The sequence below is a fragment of the Pinus tabuliformis genome, chromosome X (genome assembly GCF_031772625.1).
Source record: "Pinus tabuliformis cultivar Carrire ecotype Pingquan chromosome X, CPIR1, whole genome shotgun sequence".
In the NCBI taxonomy this organism is placed as follows: domain Eukaryota; kingdom Viridiplantae; phylum Streptophyta; class Pinopsida; order Pinales; family Pinaceae; genus Pinus; species Pinus tabuliformis.
In genome coordinates this window covers 1,177,796,903-1,177,814,355 of record NC_142308.1, presented here as the reverse complement: position 1 = coordinate 1,177,814,355, position 17,453 = coordinate 1,177,796,903, and the positions used below count along the sequence as shown (strand labels likewise).

Sequence of the window (17,453 nt, the reverse complement as noted above, 5' to 3'; positions counted from 1 at the left end):
GTAAAATCCAAAAGACATGTATCTTCGTGTGATTTGTTGGAGGCGTTAAAGGCTATATATTGAGGATGCATTGGAGTGATTTGAAGCATCCAAAAAGTGAAACGTCTTCTCAAGAAGGCGCTCTGAAATTTGGACAAGATATGAAGCCTAGCCACAACAAGAAAGGAGTCTTGGACAACGTCAGGAGAAGGGCCTGAAACCTATGCTAGAGGCTGAGTTAGATAAGGTACAGGGGTCTATTTTTGGGATGATATATTGTTGTTCCTATGTCCAAGGTTCATGGAAGCTAGGTCAAGATCATGAGGAAGCTAAACACTGTTGTTTGGGATTTTTTGGGTACTATTTGTGAAGGCCGAAAGCTACAACAAGGTTTTGTCACTTGTGCTAGGTCGCAGGCCATAGCACATAACTGGAGGCTGCATTGAGGGTTGTCAAGGGTGGACAACACCTTTAGGAGGCAGCGTGGCATGAGAGGAGGGTCTCCAAGGTGGACAACAGCCTTGCAATGTCTTGTTTTCTGACTGTGTGGTGGAACTAGGGTTGCGTGACGTGCCCTAACCAGGAGTGCAACAAACAAAAATGCAAACAGTGTTGCAAAATTATTTTATGGAGGGATGTTGGGTCAAAGGAGTTGACCAGTTTGGATCAGTTTATCTAGCAGTGTGTTGGAGCCAATTGAAAGACATTCCAGGGATGGAAGGTGTCTTCCTAGGAGAATATTCGAAAGTGAAATATTGGGTGTCATAGTACTGTTGGAGGGCAGCGTGTTGGAAACCCAAAGTAGCCCTAGACAAGTTACCTTGATGGAAAAAGAGCAGCTGAAGGTTGGGTGAAGGATGGTGCCGAAGTACAACACTTTGATGGACTAAATTTGTTGCTAGCTTGGCTGATTGGAGCTCAGGAATTGGGCAACCCAGAGAGAAATTGATGAGTTGGTGTTCATTGTAGTAGACGTGACTTGTAGCAGGGATAGGAGGTAGCCCTCCCCGAGTCTCGATGTGTAGTGACCTTGATGGGATAAGGCACTACTAGTGAGTGATACGAGTGTGATGGACTGGTAGGACAAGATATGACATAGAAGTGTTGCAGCCAAGTTTGTCATTGTATCTTGTATACTATAGACTATTGTATTATTCAGAATTTTGTTTAATATAACAAAGATTGGGATTGTACCTATTGTACAATTTTGTTTAGAACTGTGCATATTGTGCATATGTGATTTGTTGCTTTATATTTCCGTTGTGCAAAGTAGTTTATGATTGAGATTATTGGTTTGGTAGCGTCATTGATTTTAAGACACTAAAATAGACACAAGGTCGTGGAAATTCAACATTCCACACATCCCAATGATGTGTTTTCCCACACCTATGTCCTCACAACTCAAAAACATGGTGGAACATTGGTTTCAACATGCCCATTTCATATTTTGACTCTACCTGCTTTTCTTTTAGATGTTACTCTATCTGACAACTTAAGATAAACACAATGTTTTTACAAGTTTCAGTGCAATTCTAATAGTACAAAACAACAAATACAGAAGAAAAAAACCATGCACATTGATATCTGAACGACTAACCACACCAATGGTAGGAGGTGCTTTTAACTCCTCAAAAATTAGATTTGTGATTTCATTCATGTAGTGTTTACCTTTTTTGAGAAAGGCTTGAAAACAACTTTGGTTTTCATTGGAGGAATGAAATACCACCTAAAAGCAAAGAACAATATATTTCGGTCAATATGATCCAGAAAAAATTAATACTTAATGTCAAATAAAATATGCTTCAGATCATAATGTCAAAACTATAGAGATGATTATCTATTCTACCTATTATATTTATATTTTCCTATCAACATGAAAAAATGACCAACCATTGTTAACATCTTTCTTTTCTCCTTAATGGCATTCAACGAAGTTGGAAATGACACATAAGAAGATAATCCTCCTCGAATACCATATCTGCATTATTATTGCAACAACTTCTTACACAAAAAAAATGGTATGCCTCAACACGACTTCCAAATGTTATGATGGGATCGTTCCTATATTCAAGGAAAGTTTCAACTCTAATAAAAAATTCTCACTCAAGTATTTTTGTTCAGGAACACAAGAACTTTCCAATTCAAATATTTTAAACCATGGTACATGTTCAATGTGATGTAAAATCCATGTATTTTTGTAATAAAATGCCCACAAGGTTACTGTCCAAAGGGCCTACAGAATGTTGAACCTACCTACAATATTAACAAATAATAGAATCATTGCAACAGCAAATAGCATTTTCACATGCATTCTTACTAAAAAATGTAATTGATTCAAGGCCTTACTAATTTCCCCAGTGGCCTTTAGTTCTGTGTTCTAGACTTTAGTCACTTGTGCACCAAATAATGATACTTGTGTCATCTGATTGGCTTGCAAGAAAATAACCAATTGGATCTCATGAAATTCCTTTAACAAGGCTAGTGTGGCCTCTTAAAAGCACAATAGAAGATGCATCACTCATATTCCAAATTTGGACTGTATTATCCAAACTACAACTGGCTAAAATTGAATCATCTGGAAACGAGATGAGATCCACCTACTTCAATTAGTACAGACACACAAATCATCTCGGTCACAGGTTGAAATCCAGAGCGGGTAGAGTATGTAAACCTCCATAGACTTTAGCAGTCAAATGTCTGCACAAAGGTATGGCAGTGATATTATCATATATGTAGTATGTCTTTGTCTTGGGTGTCCTGCATATTAGACCTCTTAGTAGTTAATCACTAACACTAATATTGACAATTTAAGCTTGGGTGCACACTGTAAACACACAACTTGGTTTCCCTTTTGAGCATGATGATCCTTTGAACATATTTAAATATAGCATTCCTAGCAATTTTAGCAATGTTGTACTAGCAACAGAAGAATTCTTTACATTACACTAGGGAAGCTTTGGTTATTTGTTAAACACAGGAATTATTATTGACAAGGGAGATGGTTCTAGATATTACAAGGACACCTATAGAAATCAAGACAATTTAGTCCAATGAAAACATTTTGAATGATAAAGTTTCCTACAAATTGCATGGAAAATGAAATTGCACTAATAAACCTGGATTCTAACATGATGTTGCAAGTTTCCTCATCTCATGGTGACACTCAATGTAATGGATACCATTTCTTTCTAGGCAGGGGGAATGGTCCAGGTGGATGTTGATGGCCACCCACCTATTCCACTAGCTAACAACAAATTTTTTCTATTTTGGCAGTTTTTAGGTTCTCAACTTCCAAAGCCATTTTGAGACCATAAACAATGTTTTTTGGGGAAACAAACCAACACAATCATAAACCATTGTTGATAATGAAAAGTTTTATTCCTCGGATATGCCTTTTCAATGGATTATCATGTGCATCAAACATAAATCGTATGTGAAAGTTATAACGCAAGAAGTTGATGTTCCAACTTACTCCATCAAGCTCCATAAGCCTATGGCGCTTCATCTCCTAGGTTTGGGGTTTTGAATGTTTATGGTTTCTTATTGTTTCTTAATGATAAAAAAAGGCTCCAAGTCTCATTGTAACATAATTCAGGAAGGCACGTATACACTATGTCTCTTTTCAAAGATAAACTACCACCATTCAAGTTTTGCATGTACAGTGTTATTAATTCTCATTTATTAATTAAAATCAAATATCATTATATATGTGTTTTGTCTTTAAATAAATATTCCATTTAATTTCCTTCATAGATACAGATTAATTTTATTTTTAAATGTGATTAAAGATCAATGCTATTAAAAAATTCATGAATTTCCTAAAAAGACAAGAAATAATAAAAATAAAAATTTTATATTTACAAAGAATATTTAATTATTAATAATTTAAAAAAATTCCACATATTTAAAAACACAAAATACCAAAACTTTACGAATATCTTATAAAAAATAATTATAATAACAAAATATATATTACATTTAAACAATAATAATAATAATTTATTCATTAAAATTATAATAAAACATGATTTACCCCCCCCCCACAATTAGTTAATTTAAAAATCACCCACATCATCACTTGATGTGATGAAATCCCATTTAAAATTAGCTTCCCTAATGGTCACGCAGGTCACACGATAGCATGACATCCCATATCCCATTTACTTCAGAGGCGGGCCATTGGCCCCTAACATGGCAGCATGTCTCATGACTCTCATGTCAATTCGGAAAAATTACGATGTTCTTCGTGAAACCATGATCCGTTATGAAACTGCAGTGGCAGTCCCAAGAAATTATTGGGGTTTCCATAATTTTATCACAAATAAAAAACTATATTTATCCACAGCATAGTTTTGAGGTATTTCTAATATATTTATCCACAAAATGGGGTTTAAGTTTTTCTGATATTTTTGTCCCGTGCAAGAAATAAGTCAAACAATTAACCCCTTGGTCACATGTACAAATTGAAGAGCATTTTTATATAGAGATATTTAGCAATATCAAAAAGGCATTTTTAAATATATTTTGGGAGTATTTGGAATCCCATAACCAAGAAATAAGTCAAACAATTGACATTTGTTAATTTGCAATAGACATATATTTACATATCAAAAGGGTATTTTTAGGTCTATTTTGGGAATATTTCGATCGGATAGCCCAGAAATATCTCAAACAATTGACATTTGTTAGATTTATCCAATTGGGTTTATAAAATTAATCACTTCGGTTTATATCATATATATATATTGGCTTTATTATTACAGTTGATAATACTAATCTTAGTGATTGGTTTATATAATTAATATTTTTTATTTATTACTAGAGTTTATGATATTAATCTAAGGGTTTATAATATTAATCTTACGACTTATAATATTGGATTTGATGGTGTTAGGATTTATAATATTCAGTTCAATATTAAAGTTTGATATCATGATGTATCACAGTGGTCTTATTAATAATGTAACATTTTAGTCCTAGGATTTAGTTTTCTCTTTTTAGTTTATTTTCCCTTGGGTTTATAATATTAATCCTTTGGGTTTCTTTTTATTAATTTTAAGGTTTAAATATTTTCCCTAGTTTTATTTTCAGTTGGCTTTATTATGTTGGATTTTCCCTTAGATTCATTAATCCTTTGAGTTTATTATTCTTAATTTTAGGGTTTAAATTTTTTCCCTTGTGTTTAATTTCCCTTGGGTTTATTTCCCTAGTTTATAATATTAGTCCCTTGGATTTGTGATATTGCAATTTTTTATTTTGGGTTTATAAGGTAGCATTTAGTATCACTATATGAAATGTTGAGTTTTTAATATTAGGGTATATAATATTGAGTTTTTTTAATATTAAGGTTTATAATATTAATGGAGCAATTTATAATATTAATCATGTGGTTTAAAATATTTATTTTAAGATTTATAATATTAATTTTAGGTATTTATAATGTTGGATTTTATAATATTAAGGCTTATAATAATTGATTTAATATTAGAGTTTAATATTGTTATGTTGAAATGGCTCATAAATGTATCATTATGTATCAAACATATTTATAATTATATTAATATGTTAATAAATGTATATTAATCATTAAAGTAATGGTGAGGGATAAATAAATATTATTAGTAATAAATTTATACTATTATTATATTATATTAATTTATTTTACTATTAAATATATCAATTTATATGGTTGTTATTATTTACATAGTTATTAATAAGTACAAATAATCAATCTCTAAGAGCCACATTAACACTATATATCTAATAATTATTAATGTGATTTATAAATGTCTATCTGCCTTTATCGACTATCTTGGGCAGATCACCATTACCCTTGGTCATTGGGTAGTGAGTAGTCGCTTGGGCAGGTAGATCACGGTTACCCTTGGTCATTGGGTAGTGAGTAGTCAGATCACCGTTACCCTTGGTCATTGGGTAGTGAGTAGTCGCTTGGGCAGGCAGATCACCGTTACCCTTGGTCATTGAGTAGTGAGTAGTCGCTTGGGCAGATCACCGTTACTCTTGGTCATTGGGTAGTGAGTAGTCGCTTGGGCAGGCAGATCACCGTTACCCTTGGTCATTGGGTAGTGAGTAGTCGGATCACCGTTACCCTTGGGTAGTGAGTAGTCGCTTGGGCAAGCAGATCACCGTTACCCTTGGTCATTGGGTACCCTTGGGTAGTGAGTAGTCGCTTGGGCAAGCAGATCACCATTACCCTTGGTCATTGGGTAGTGAGGATCACCGTTACCCTTGGTCATTGGGTAGTGAGGATCACCATTACCCTTGGGTAGTGAGTAGTGCTTGGGCAGGCAGATCACCGTTACCCTTGGTCATTGGGTAGTGAGTAGTCGCTTGGGCAGGCAGATCACCGTTACCCTTGGTCATTGGGTAGTGAGTAGTCGCTTGGGCAGATCACCGTTACCCTTGGTCATTGGGTAGTGAGTAGTCACTTGGGCACGCAGATCACCGTTACCCTTGGTCATTGGGTAGTGAGTAGTCGGATCACCGTTACCCTTGGGTAGTGAGTAGTCGCTTGGGCAAGCAGATCACCGTTACCCTTGGTCATTGGGTACCCTTGGGTAGTGAGTAGTCGCTTGGGCAAGCAGATCACCGTTACCCTTGGTCATTGGGTAGTGAGGATCACCGTTACCCTTGGGTAGTGAGTAGTCGCTTGGGCAGGCAGATCACCGTTACCCTTGGTCATTGGGTAGTGAGTAGTCGGATCACCGTTACCCTTGGTCATTGGGTAGTGAGTAGTCGCTTGGGATAGAATTGACCCTGTGACCTCCCGTATGGCGAGGCACTGCTTTGACCAGTGGAGCTAACCCTTGGGGCTATAGGCCTATCGAGATATATCAACAATATTGGTAAATGTGATTATGCTAATTACATATAAAAAATATTTTAAAATCTATTTTGGGAATATTTCTATGCGATGGCCCAGAAGTATCTCAAACAATTGACATTGGTAGATTCACAAATACTTCCGGACTTTGCTACAGAGATCAATTTGGCAATATCAAAATGGTGCAAATTCTGAGAGTGCGCAGACCGCGAGATAGGCGTAACTAGCTGCGACGATCAGAGTCGTGAGTTACTTGTAAACCAGACAGGCATGCTTCACATCGATTACAGTTGTTAATCACGTTGGGGGACCATGTTATGTCAAACCTTACGTGTATCGATCAGGCAGAACCAAAATTTGCGGTAAGAAGATCTCGGGTTGCTTTTCCGTTATGGGAGGCACGGAAAACCCAAAGGAATGCAAACTGCAAAGGGAATTTAGTTTCTATTACCAGAGGAATGTGAACTGCAAAGGGAATTTAGTTTCCCCGCTCGTAATAGAAGACGGGCGATCGTTGGACGAGTAGGAGATGTTGGCAGCCCAATCGATGTTGAAAATATTTAGCTTTAACGGAAAAATAAGAGCCGTTGACGAAATTTCCAGGCTATCTTAGAGAAAATTCGTGTTCATGAATGTTGTTAGGGAAAATGGGCCACTGGAAAGAGAAAAAGAAGTTTCACGAATTTTTAGGGAATTCAGAGTCTTCTGTTCTTTCTGCGTCTTATTCTTCTGTAGTTGCGGTATGTGTGGAGAAGAATAGCCAGCATACAGTTAAATGGGCATTGCATGACTTAATTTCTAAGGGAGATGAATTGATGTTGATCCACGTGAGGCATCCCATTGTTGCCATTCCAACTCGCAGTAAGATAATTCTAATTCTAACTACCTTGTGTTTTGGTCTATCATGAATTTCAATTCTTTATTTTTCATATTGAACAGATCAAGAGTTTTTATTAGGCCATAGGCATCATCTATTTTAAACTGGTTTTTGTAAGAATTGTTTTTTTAAGAAAATAAATAACTAGTTTAGATCTAAGGATAAAAAATATTCTGATGAAATTAAGAATTTCCAAAGGGTTTTTCTTTTTTATATCTATTGTAGGAGTTTTATAGATTTTCAACAGTAACATATGACTATATTAATCCTCTTCTGAAATTGTATTTTAATAAAAATATCGATTATTCCAGAGCCTCTCAGGAATTATGAGGACATATATATGTAAAATGGACCAAAACCTTCTGAACCCTTGTCTATGCAAGTATGGTTCTGATAGTTGTGTAAATATAATAAGAACCAGGATAACAAGAAGGCATTGAATGATTCTTTTATGGTGGGACACTCCCTGTTGCAGTCGTGGTTTGGATTAATTATTGTTTTGTTGAAAATATAAGAGCACACCAGTGAATCAAACATTGAGAAAGGCAACAACACTACTATGCAAAAATATTATAGTGCTTAGAGTCTAGACCAATAACATTAATTTTTTTTATATTATTTTTGTTTGATAAATTCAAATTAAAATGAAACGATTTTTATTTTAACAAATTCTTTTTCCTAATAGTTTCATGAACCAGTTGTTTCTACGGCCAAATAAGTTCAGGTTTCCAGAAACATATAATATAATAATTCGCACTTATAAATGAAATTGTCTACCGAGGGGAGGCGAAGGAATTGTTTGGACAACCAAAAGTGACAAGAGGAATTGTGTGGACGATCAAAAGTAGTTAGGCAAAAATAATTCAAAAAATCTTGTAAATACAGTGTTTGAATCATGTTTTTGATGGTGGAAATGGATTAGCACCATCAAAAACTTCTAGAGAACCTAAAATTATGAAGTTTGATAGCTTTTACTTAGATTTTTTCAAAATATGACCAGAATTTCCATAAATTTCAAATCAAAAAAAACATAATCTTTAAACTACAGTCTTATAAATAATTATATAGTTATATTTGATATAATAGTGATAAATGACTCTCCAGAAAAAATCAAAATTAAAACCAATTTTCATCATTTATTACATTCCATGAAGTACACCTGTGATTTTATGTCTTCTCTTAACCCTTTAAATTATTTTCCTTTCAAAATGAAAATAAATATCCAGGATTTTGAGTTTTGTGTGATTCTATAAATCTTCTCGAAATTTAAAGTATTTTCCTTTCAAAATGAAAAGCAAGATCCAGGATTTTATGTTTTGTGTGTGATCCCAATACACTTGATATAGCTTTAGCCTCTGTCTGGTTTGCAGTGGGAAACATTCCAATTGCAGGCTTATGCATGGATGTTGTGACTACTTATATGGAAAACGTTGCATCAGAAACTCGTAATCTATTATGGCCTTTTGAGCAGATGTGTAACAGCAAAAAGGTCAGCTGACAACGTTATGTATTCGTTAGAAGTTTTTTTATTATGAGGCAGCAGTTTTTCCATGTTAGAATCCAGCAGTAATATTTACTGATTGTCAATGTAAATCAGGTACAAGTAAAAACCATTGTGCTAGAAGATCATGATGTATCAAAGGCAATTTTGGAATATATCTCAAATTCCAAAATCAGAAAGCTGGTTGTGGGGTCTTCTCATAATCTAATAAGGTAAGTTAATTTTTTGGATGCATCAATTAAACACATTTGCATTCTTCCTTTGGTGAACAAAATCTTCCAATTTTTGGTAGCACTTCTGCTGCTCGTTACAATTGTTATATGCTCCGAATTATTGTCAGTTTATCTCAACAAAATCTTGATTGGACAGAGCGCTTGGGGCACACACAGTACCCATTTAAGGCCATTTCTTACATTGAATTAAAGATTTTTCTCATCTTAAATGCCATTTCCATTCATAGAATTATCGATGTCCATGCTCTGAATTCTTTTGTAGAAAACTAAAAGGCCGTGACATCCCAACAAGAATCGCAAAGCAAGCCTCAAAGTTCTGTGATGTTTATGTTATAGCAAAAAGCGGGCTTGTTTCAGTGCATCCTAGAAATACTTCGGCAGAGAGTAGCGGCAGTTCTAATTCAGCATACGCTGTAACACCAAGAGGTATTACAGTATTAGTTGGCAAAGACAGTTTCTGTATACTGTATTCTTCGGCAAGGCAATTTCTCTACCGTTAGTTGGATTGTTTTGTGAATATATTCATTTTTGGCAATCTCTCTTACCTACAATATATGTTACAAAAATTGTTTGAAATGAGCTATATGTTATGCCAGTGGTGCTTCAGATTCTTTTGATTTCACTCTACATTTTGTAATAGAATCAAAGTAAAACATATCTAAACCTGTGCCTTGTCCTAACTCTGAGCTATATTTCTTTTCTTGATTTAAAAATGACAGGGGAGGCGGTTTTAGAACGTAGTGACAGCAATATGAGAGATAGGAATGGCAACCGGCATTTCGATAAAATCAGAAGGAATCTTGAAACTGCATTTGTATCAAAGCTGAGCAAAGGTAGCTGCTTTTCAAGAACCCTGAGGAGGAATGAATCTGCCAGTCACAGAATAATGACAACGGCATCTGAAAAGGCAAGTGCTGCAAAGTACAAGGTCAGCATCTTTTGCTAGCTGATAAAAAGAAATATTTTGAAGCTTGCTTAAAAAAAGTTGGACTACTTGTGACAGGAATTAAGTCTAAAGTTCGGGAAATTGGAGGACACATATGATGCTTCTGATGGTAGATTTAGAAGATATTCAATGGAACAAATTAAATTTGCTACGGATTTCTTTGCTGAATCACTTAAAATGGGCGAGGGAGGCTATGGCCCAGTCTACAAGGGCAATTTGGATCACACCACTGTGGCTATCAAGGTTCTTCGAGCTGATACAGCTCATGGCAGAAATGAATTCCAACGCGAGGTATGAAAAAAATTTGGGTGATTTATCTATATATAATATCAATGAAAGACAATGGAAGGTTAAATGGAAAGAGTTTGAAGAAACTTTCTGATAATCCCTCGTGAATATATTTATTTTTGCAGATTGCGATTCTAAGCCGCATACATCACCCCAACATGGTCATGCTGCTCGGCGCTTGCCCTGAGCGCGGATGTCTAGTTTATGAATACATGGAAAATGGCAGTTTAGAGGATCAATTGTTCCACAGGGCTGAAAGAGATTCTTTTCCATGGTTTATCCGCTTTCGAATCGCTTCAGAAATAGCTACCGCTCTTCATTTCCTCCACAGCACCACGCCAGAGCCAATCATTCATCGTGATTTAAAGCCTGCCAACATATTGATAGATCACAATTTTGTTAGCAAAATCGGCGATGTAGGACTAGCTAAGCTCATTCCTCCTTCAATCTCTTGCGCTCTTACTGAAAACAAGATGACAGTCGTTGCTGGCACCTTCTATTACATGGATCCAGAGTACGTACGGACGGGAACATTGTTTCCCGCGTGTGATGTATATGCTCTAGGAATCATTTTCCTGCAATTGCTCACAGCCAAATCCCCAATGGGTATTATAGATGACGTTGAAGAAGCCATCCAGGAGGGCTCATTGAATGAAATTCTGGACAAAACAGCAGGGGAGTGGCCTCTTGAGGAAAGTGAAGAGCTTGCTGAGCTTGCCCTAAAATGCACAGAATTGCGGCGCCAAGACAGACCGGATATGAAGACAGTTATTCTGCCAAAATTAGAACGGCTCAGAGATCTCAAAAAAGCACATGCTGAGGACTGCATCTCCTAGATACTGGCACTGTACCAATTTGATACTAGTTATATGCATTAAATGAAATAAATCTATTTGTTGAAAAAGGATAATTGTTTTAATCTAGATAAAGATGATGAGATTTGAACTTAGGTGAGAAAAAAGATAATGGACCATCCACCATAGAACTAAAAGATTATTAAAAACAATGAAAAATAAAAATAAAAAACTAATCAATATAATAATCAAGAATTATATTAGTTAAGGGACCGAATGGAATCTAAATAGTCAACTGACAGGGTCCTTTTCCTTAAGAGATTTCATTCCAAAACTCACATGTGTAAATTAAATGCAACTAAAGTCACTCAACGCTAATTGGTTACTTGATTAGTGTATTTCTATCTCGCTTTTCCACTCAAATGTGTAAATTAAATGCAATTAAGGTCATTCAAAACTAATTGGTCACATTATCGTATTTCTATCTCTCTTTTCCTTTTCAACCTTGAAAGAGTGTAATGCAATGAGGTCTATTAATTGGTTACTCGATTAGTGTATTTTCCATCTCCTTTTCCTTTTCAACCTTCAAAGAGTATAACGCAACGAGGTCTATAATTTGTCAAGTTATTGAGTTGCTACTTAAAGTAAATTGTTGTAATGATGATTTTCTTGATAGGTAGCTAAATTATTTATGATATATTTTTGCATTATGAATTTATTTTAGTTATTTTCTAACTCAAATTTATAAGTATTTTAATAATATTATTATTATTTTAATAATAACATTTTAATAATATTATTATTATTTTAATAATAATGTGTTATTAGTAGAATAATAGAAAATGAGTTATTAATAATAAAAAAATTAAATAAAAATGTTTGTATTTTTTTAACAAAAAAAAGTTTATAAAGCTTTTTTTAGATCTTACTCACAGGTACTTAAGAAATTGAAAGATCTTAAATGTCTACGTAAAACAAAGTTATTGAATAATATTATTTTTTTAAATTTAACAACTCACAACACCACATACTTTATATAGGCCAATTTTACCATAGATACGTAAACAAAACTTAAAAAACATAATACCACATACCATATCGCCCTTCTCCACTAACAAGAATAAACATAATGTAACATAAACTGCAAACAAGACCCAAAATCATCAACCAAGATGAAGCACTTTTCCAGATCCATAAAAGGGTCCACCACTGAGAGATTGATAATGCATATGAGCCTACAAGAACAAATCAACAGCCAAAAAATAACAACAATGCCAATGTTCCTTAGAAAAAGTGTGCCCAAACTCATTAAAAGATTAACCACCGAGAAATTCATAACACATAGAATCCCACACGAACAAAGGGCCATCCAACATAAACACATGGATCCATATCCAATTGTAGGTAAACCACACATTAGAGGAATTTTGAGCTCTACAACGAGCCTCCTAACAAAAATGTACAATCAAAATAAACTATATAAGAACTTATAGGATTCAAGATGATGATGTCAACCATGGGGGATGATTCACCATTTTTGGAGTAAAAAATAAAAATATTAAAAAATAATAAAATAATAAAACTATTTTTTCAACTTGTATTTTCAACTTATCTCCCTAAGATTTTATTGAAATTTCGAGCGCGTTGGATGAAAAATTTAATTCTTCATCCAAGGAGTGCCAATGTTGCATACTTTTGATAGACCCTACTACACGAAAAATGAGAAATACATGAAAACACGTGATTGCAATCACGTTTTTTTTATGCATTTCTCATTTTTTGTGTAGTAGGGTCCATCAAAAGTATGCAACATCGGTACTAATTGGATGAGGAATCAAATTTTGCATCCAACGAGTGTTGTCGCTCGAAATTTGAGTAAACCCATAGGAGATAAGTTGAAAGTACGAGTTGAAAATTATTTTTTTCTTTTTTCCCTCTAAAATTTGATGATGTAATCTAATCTTATTCTAGTATTTCCACATTTATTTTATAATTTCCTTAGAAGACCCATTTTATACCTCAAAATTCCCCTAATGAATGTGTCATTAATAACCACAGTGCTAGTGTTCTTTAAAACAAGCAAGAAGTGATCGTTATGTAACATAATGCATAGAAGCCCATAGAAACAGAGTTTCAACCAATAGAAAAGCATTGATTCATATCCATAAATGACTCAAAAACACATCATCAAGAGCCATAATCGCACCTCCCCAAATTAGAGCTCAGAGAGACAATAGGATAAAAAGGCCAACCATAAAAACACAAGTCCATCCATAGACACACAAATTCATAAATAACATTATCTATTTTATAGTGATAACGAAAAAAACTTGACAACGAAACTAGATAGCTCTCCAAATTGTAAACAAGATTGTGAACCAGTAATATGTTCCTAAATAATGTACTTTTGATCCAAAATATAATGAGGAACCCCATGAAGAGGTCATACTTAAGAGAACGCATGACAAAATTGATGACCAAAAGACATGAAAACCCACCATCTCTAGTCATTATCAAAAGATATTGTAGTCAGCGGTGGAGGGTCAATGAGATCACTAGAGGTATAATCATTCACAAGAAATCCGTCTATAGAGGCCAAGCAATAATCCAAATTATCTAAGTAGAACCTTTAATTGTGGAGTATGTGTTTAATGTCCTCCAATGAGGAGAATACATTGTCGTTCTCCACTTAGTTGTCTTTGAAAATCAATCGCAACACTATAGTCAATTGTTGATGTAAAGGAAAAGAATTAAAAAAATGAAACCGCCTATTCTTCAATCTACCAAGATTAGGAACTCATTTCATATCATCACCCGCGAACTCAAAATATGAATGATAAGGGCGATCCCCTACCTCTTTACATTCCAACAATAGAATTTATTTCCTTACCTCTAGAGGAACAACATCAAAGAAAGTAGCCACAAAGCCATAAGCAAAATGATAAAATCTTTTCTATTTTATAGTAACATTGCCTCCTCGACCCCTCTTGCTACTCATTCTCTATCTAAGAGGCATGAGCACCACTGCAAGGGAACACTGATGACAACAACTAAAAGATGCTCGACCTATAAAGCAAGAAGAAGGACTAGACACAAAATTGTGAGCCCCAAACCTGAAAACCATTTTATTATCACCCAATTGCCACACTATACGTGAAAATTCCACCAATTTCTCAAACTCGTCATATCCCAGAACCATGACACACAAAATTCTAGAATACCCTAACAAGCATTAAAACTTCCCTATGCACAGAAATGACACAAAGAGGCAGATACCAAGCACTGACAGTGCAACCCCATCAACAAACACTGGACTCAGAAAAATTTGAAAATATTGCAATAGGAAAAACTACTAGAACTCAAACTAGTAAACTCTAAATAATTCAAAGATTGAGAACAATTAGGACCAAGTGATTCCCAACCAACATAAATCACCCCTCAAAACTAAGAAATAACCCATGATTTCATAGGCAAAAATAACCCATGATTTCATAGGCAGACATAAAAGTTGAGCAGGCCTACCAAACCAATGACTCAAGACCAACAATTGGAAATTTATACCTGTAACAAGTAATAACGTTCTCACCAAAGCAATAAGAAAGATAACGTTGAACACTAGTATAGAGAACACACAGAGACCACACCCTAGATGTAGATACCAATGTGAAATCTAACTTCATCTGTAACTCTTCAAACCAATAAAAATTACCCACTAACAGAGAAACTGGGAAGTAAAATACGGAGGTTGAGGGTCTTCCCTCACCTCCACTGACACTCACCTCATAATACTTCAAAACAAAAACCATGAATGCCAGTTTAAGGAAGTGACTCACACCTGTGATCTTACATGCTCCTCTCAGAATAATAATCACGACCAATGTTCCCATGACAATGAAAGTACATGATGACTGTTCTATAGTCGTCGATGGCAGTCAGTATAAATTAATAGTCGACAAGAGTCCGTAGAAAATAAATAAATCGGTGAAATATTTATAGATTCTATGGCTAGATTTATGTATAAATTACAATGCTTGGAATAAAATCGTCCAGTGTTTTTTCTATGTGTTATTCTCTAATATGGTATGAGAGCTCAAGGCTTATGTTGGATTTGTGATATAGGTGTGACTGAGAGGTGAGTAGGCATTGAGCGCTGGGTGGAGAAGCTATAGTAATTTCTATGTAAGAAGTTCGGGTAAGCTACCATCCGAGCTTCTCTTGACTGTGATAAGGCCAAAGGTCTCATGATCTTGTGCAACAAGTAGTATAATCTTGGTAGGTTTATTCGTGGAAGAGTTGTTACGTATGGATATCCCAGCGAGGACCTGTGTGCGTGGAAGAGGATCATTTCCATGAACAAGTCGTATGGAGGAAATACCCTACAAGTGTGGCACCTTGTTGTTTCAGCATTTTTGTTGAGCGTCTGGTTCAAGATATCATGTGGCACACGGAGGATTTAGCCAACTGATTGGTAAGAGTTGTGAATGTTGTGTGAGGCATTCCTTGTGGTGAAGGAAATTGGAATGTTTGATTGTGTTGTAATGTTGGAATTGTACGCTGCGGTGTATTGATGTTATGGAGCTACCTGAGCTACCTGTGAGATGTAAGGTTGTTGAATATATTGAATTTGTGTTGGTATTTATTGAAGTAGAGTCTCTTGTGAACCAATGTCGAGTTGTGGATGCATTTAAGGTATCGCTGGATTGGGGATGTGTGCGGTTGTGTGAAAGGGGGAGCAACCGTTGCAGACATAACGATCTATTGTTGTGTTGTGATATTTCTTCGAGGGTGTGAGATGCATGGCCAAGCCATGATATAAAAAGTTGAAGTTGCGCTCTTCTTCAAGCCATGCTTGTGGTGTGAAAGGAGGAACATATGCAAAAGAGAATCTTTGTTGTCTCGGAAATAGATATGATTAGCCAAGGTTAAAGTCGTCCTAGTGCTTCAAGAATTGTAGCGTTGTTCGAAAAACTCTTGGAGATCGTTGTAGTTACAGATATGTGAATCTAAGCATGAGCGTCATTGTCTGAGATTCAAAAGAGAGAGCTTGCCGAACTAGGAGGAATAGAGAGTCAGGTTCTGAGAAAAAGGAAAAGGAATCAATTCTACCAATGAACCAAGGTTAGAGTGGAGTCAGTGTGAAGGAAAGTGCGTGTGGTATTGAAACATGCTAAAATTTATGTTATGAAGTAGAAGGAAGCCATCGTTCTATATAGAGAGGAAGCTTTCCAGCATGCAATGCAGAGATCCAAATACATGTGGAGCCAGTCAGTAAGGAATTAACCCATTCGTGATTTTGTTGCAGCAAGTTATCTGTGTACGTGTGAGCCATATGAGTGAAGTGTGATCATTTCCTATGTGGAGATGATTGGGTTTGAGGAGATACCAGATTTGACCGATGCAGTGAGCATGGATCACAGGACTGAGTTCGGTGTGTAATCGATTACTGTTGGGAGAGGTCGTCTTGTGCATTTGAAGGTGTTCAAGGTGACTTGCAGATGCACCATTTTTTTGTTTGCTTGTGTAATACTCTTGGCGAAAGCTCGCCAAGATGCAGGACCTTGAAGATCTGGCATGTAAATTTGCATGTGGCTCATGCATAGAGATGACCAGAAAAAAGTTCGTGAGTTGAATTAAACCAACATTTGAATTATTTTTTAAAGAAAGGTTATATTTTCATATTTATGGCGTGTGCCTAAAATAAGATAATTACTCCTGTCTGAAGAGTTGGCTAAATTTAGAGAGTCAGATAACTGAGTGATTGAGTGTTTGAGTGTTCAGTCAAGTCAAGTTAAGTGATAGAATAATTTTATGTGTGGTTGCATGTCAAGATATTTTAGGTGAGTCCATAGTCGAAAAGGTTAAATACCCTTTACGGGGTTCATTGTAACTATCATGTTTTGTGTGATGAAGAGTCACAACTCATGTTTTATGTGTGAATTCATGCTTTGTCTCCTCTTTGTTTTCAACAAATTGGTATCAGAGTGAGATTAC

At 35.4% G+C, this 17,453-nt stretch overlaps 1 protein-coding gene across 1 annotated transcript; it reads left to right on the top strand.

Annotated features, from left to right (window-relative positions):
- The first annotated feature begins 7,194 nt into the window (after positions 1-7,194).
- On the top strand, positions 7,195-11,533 carry LOC149144145 (U-box domain-containing protein 34-like). Its single transcript, XM_089448690.1, has 7 exons — positions 7,195-7,684; positions 9,071-9,189; positions 9,298-9,413; positions 9,697-9,860; positions 10,154-10,341; positions 10,438-10,671; positions 10,794-11,533. The coding sequence occupies exons 1-7, from the start codon at positions 7,456-7,458 to the stop codon at positions 11,502-11,504; spliced, it is 1,761 nt and encodes a 586-aa protein (XP_089304816.1). The 5' UTR covers positions 7,195-7,455; the 3' UTR covers positions 11,505-11,533.
- The last annotated feature ends 5,920 nt before the right edge of the window (positions 11,534-17,453 follow it).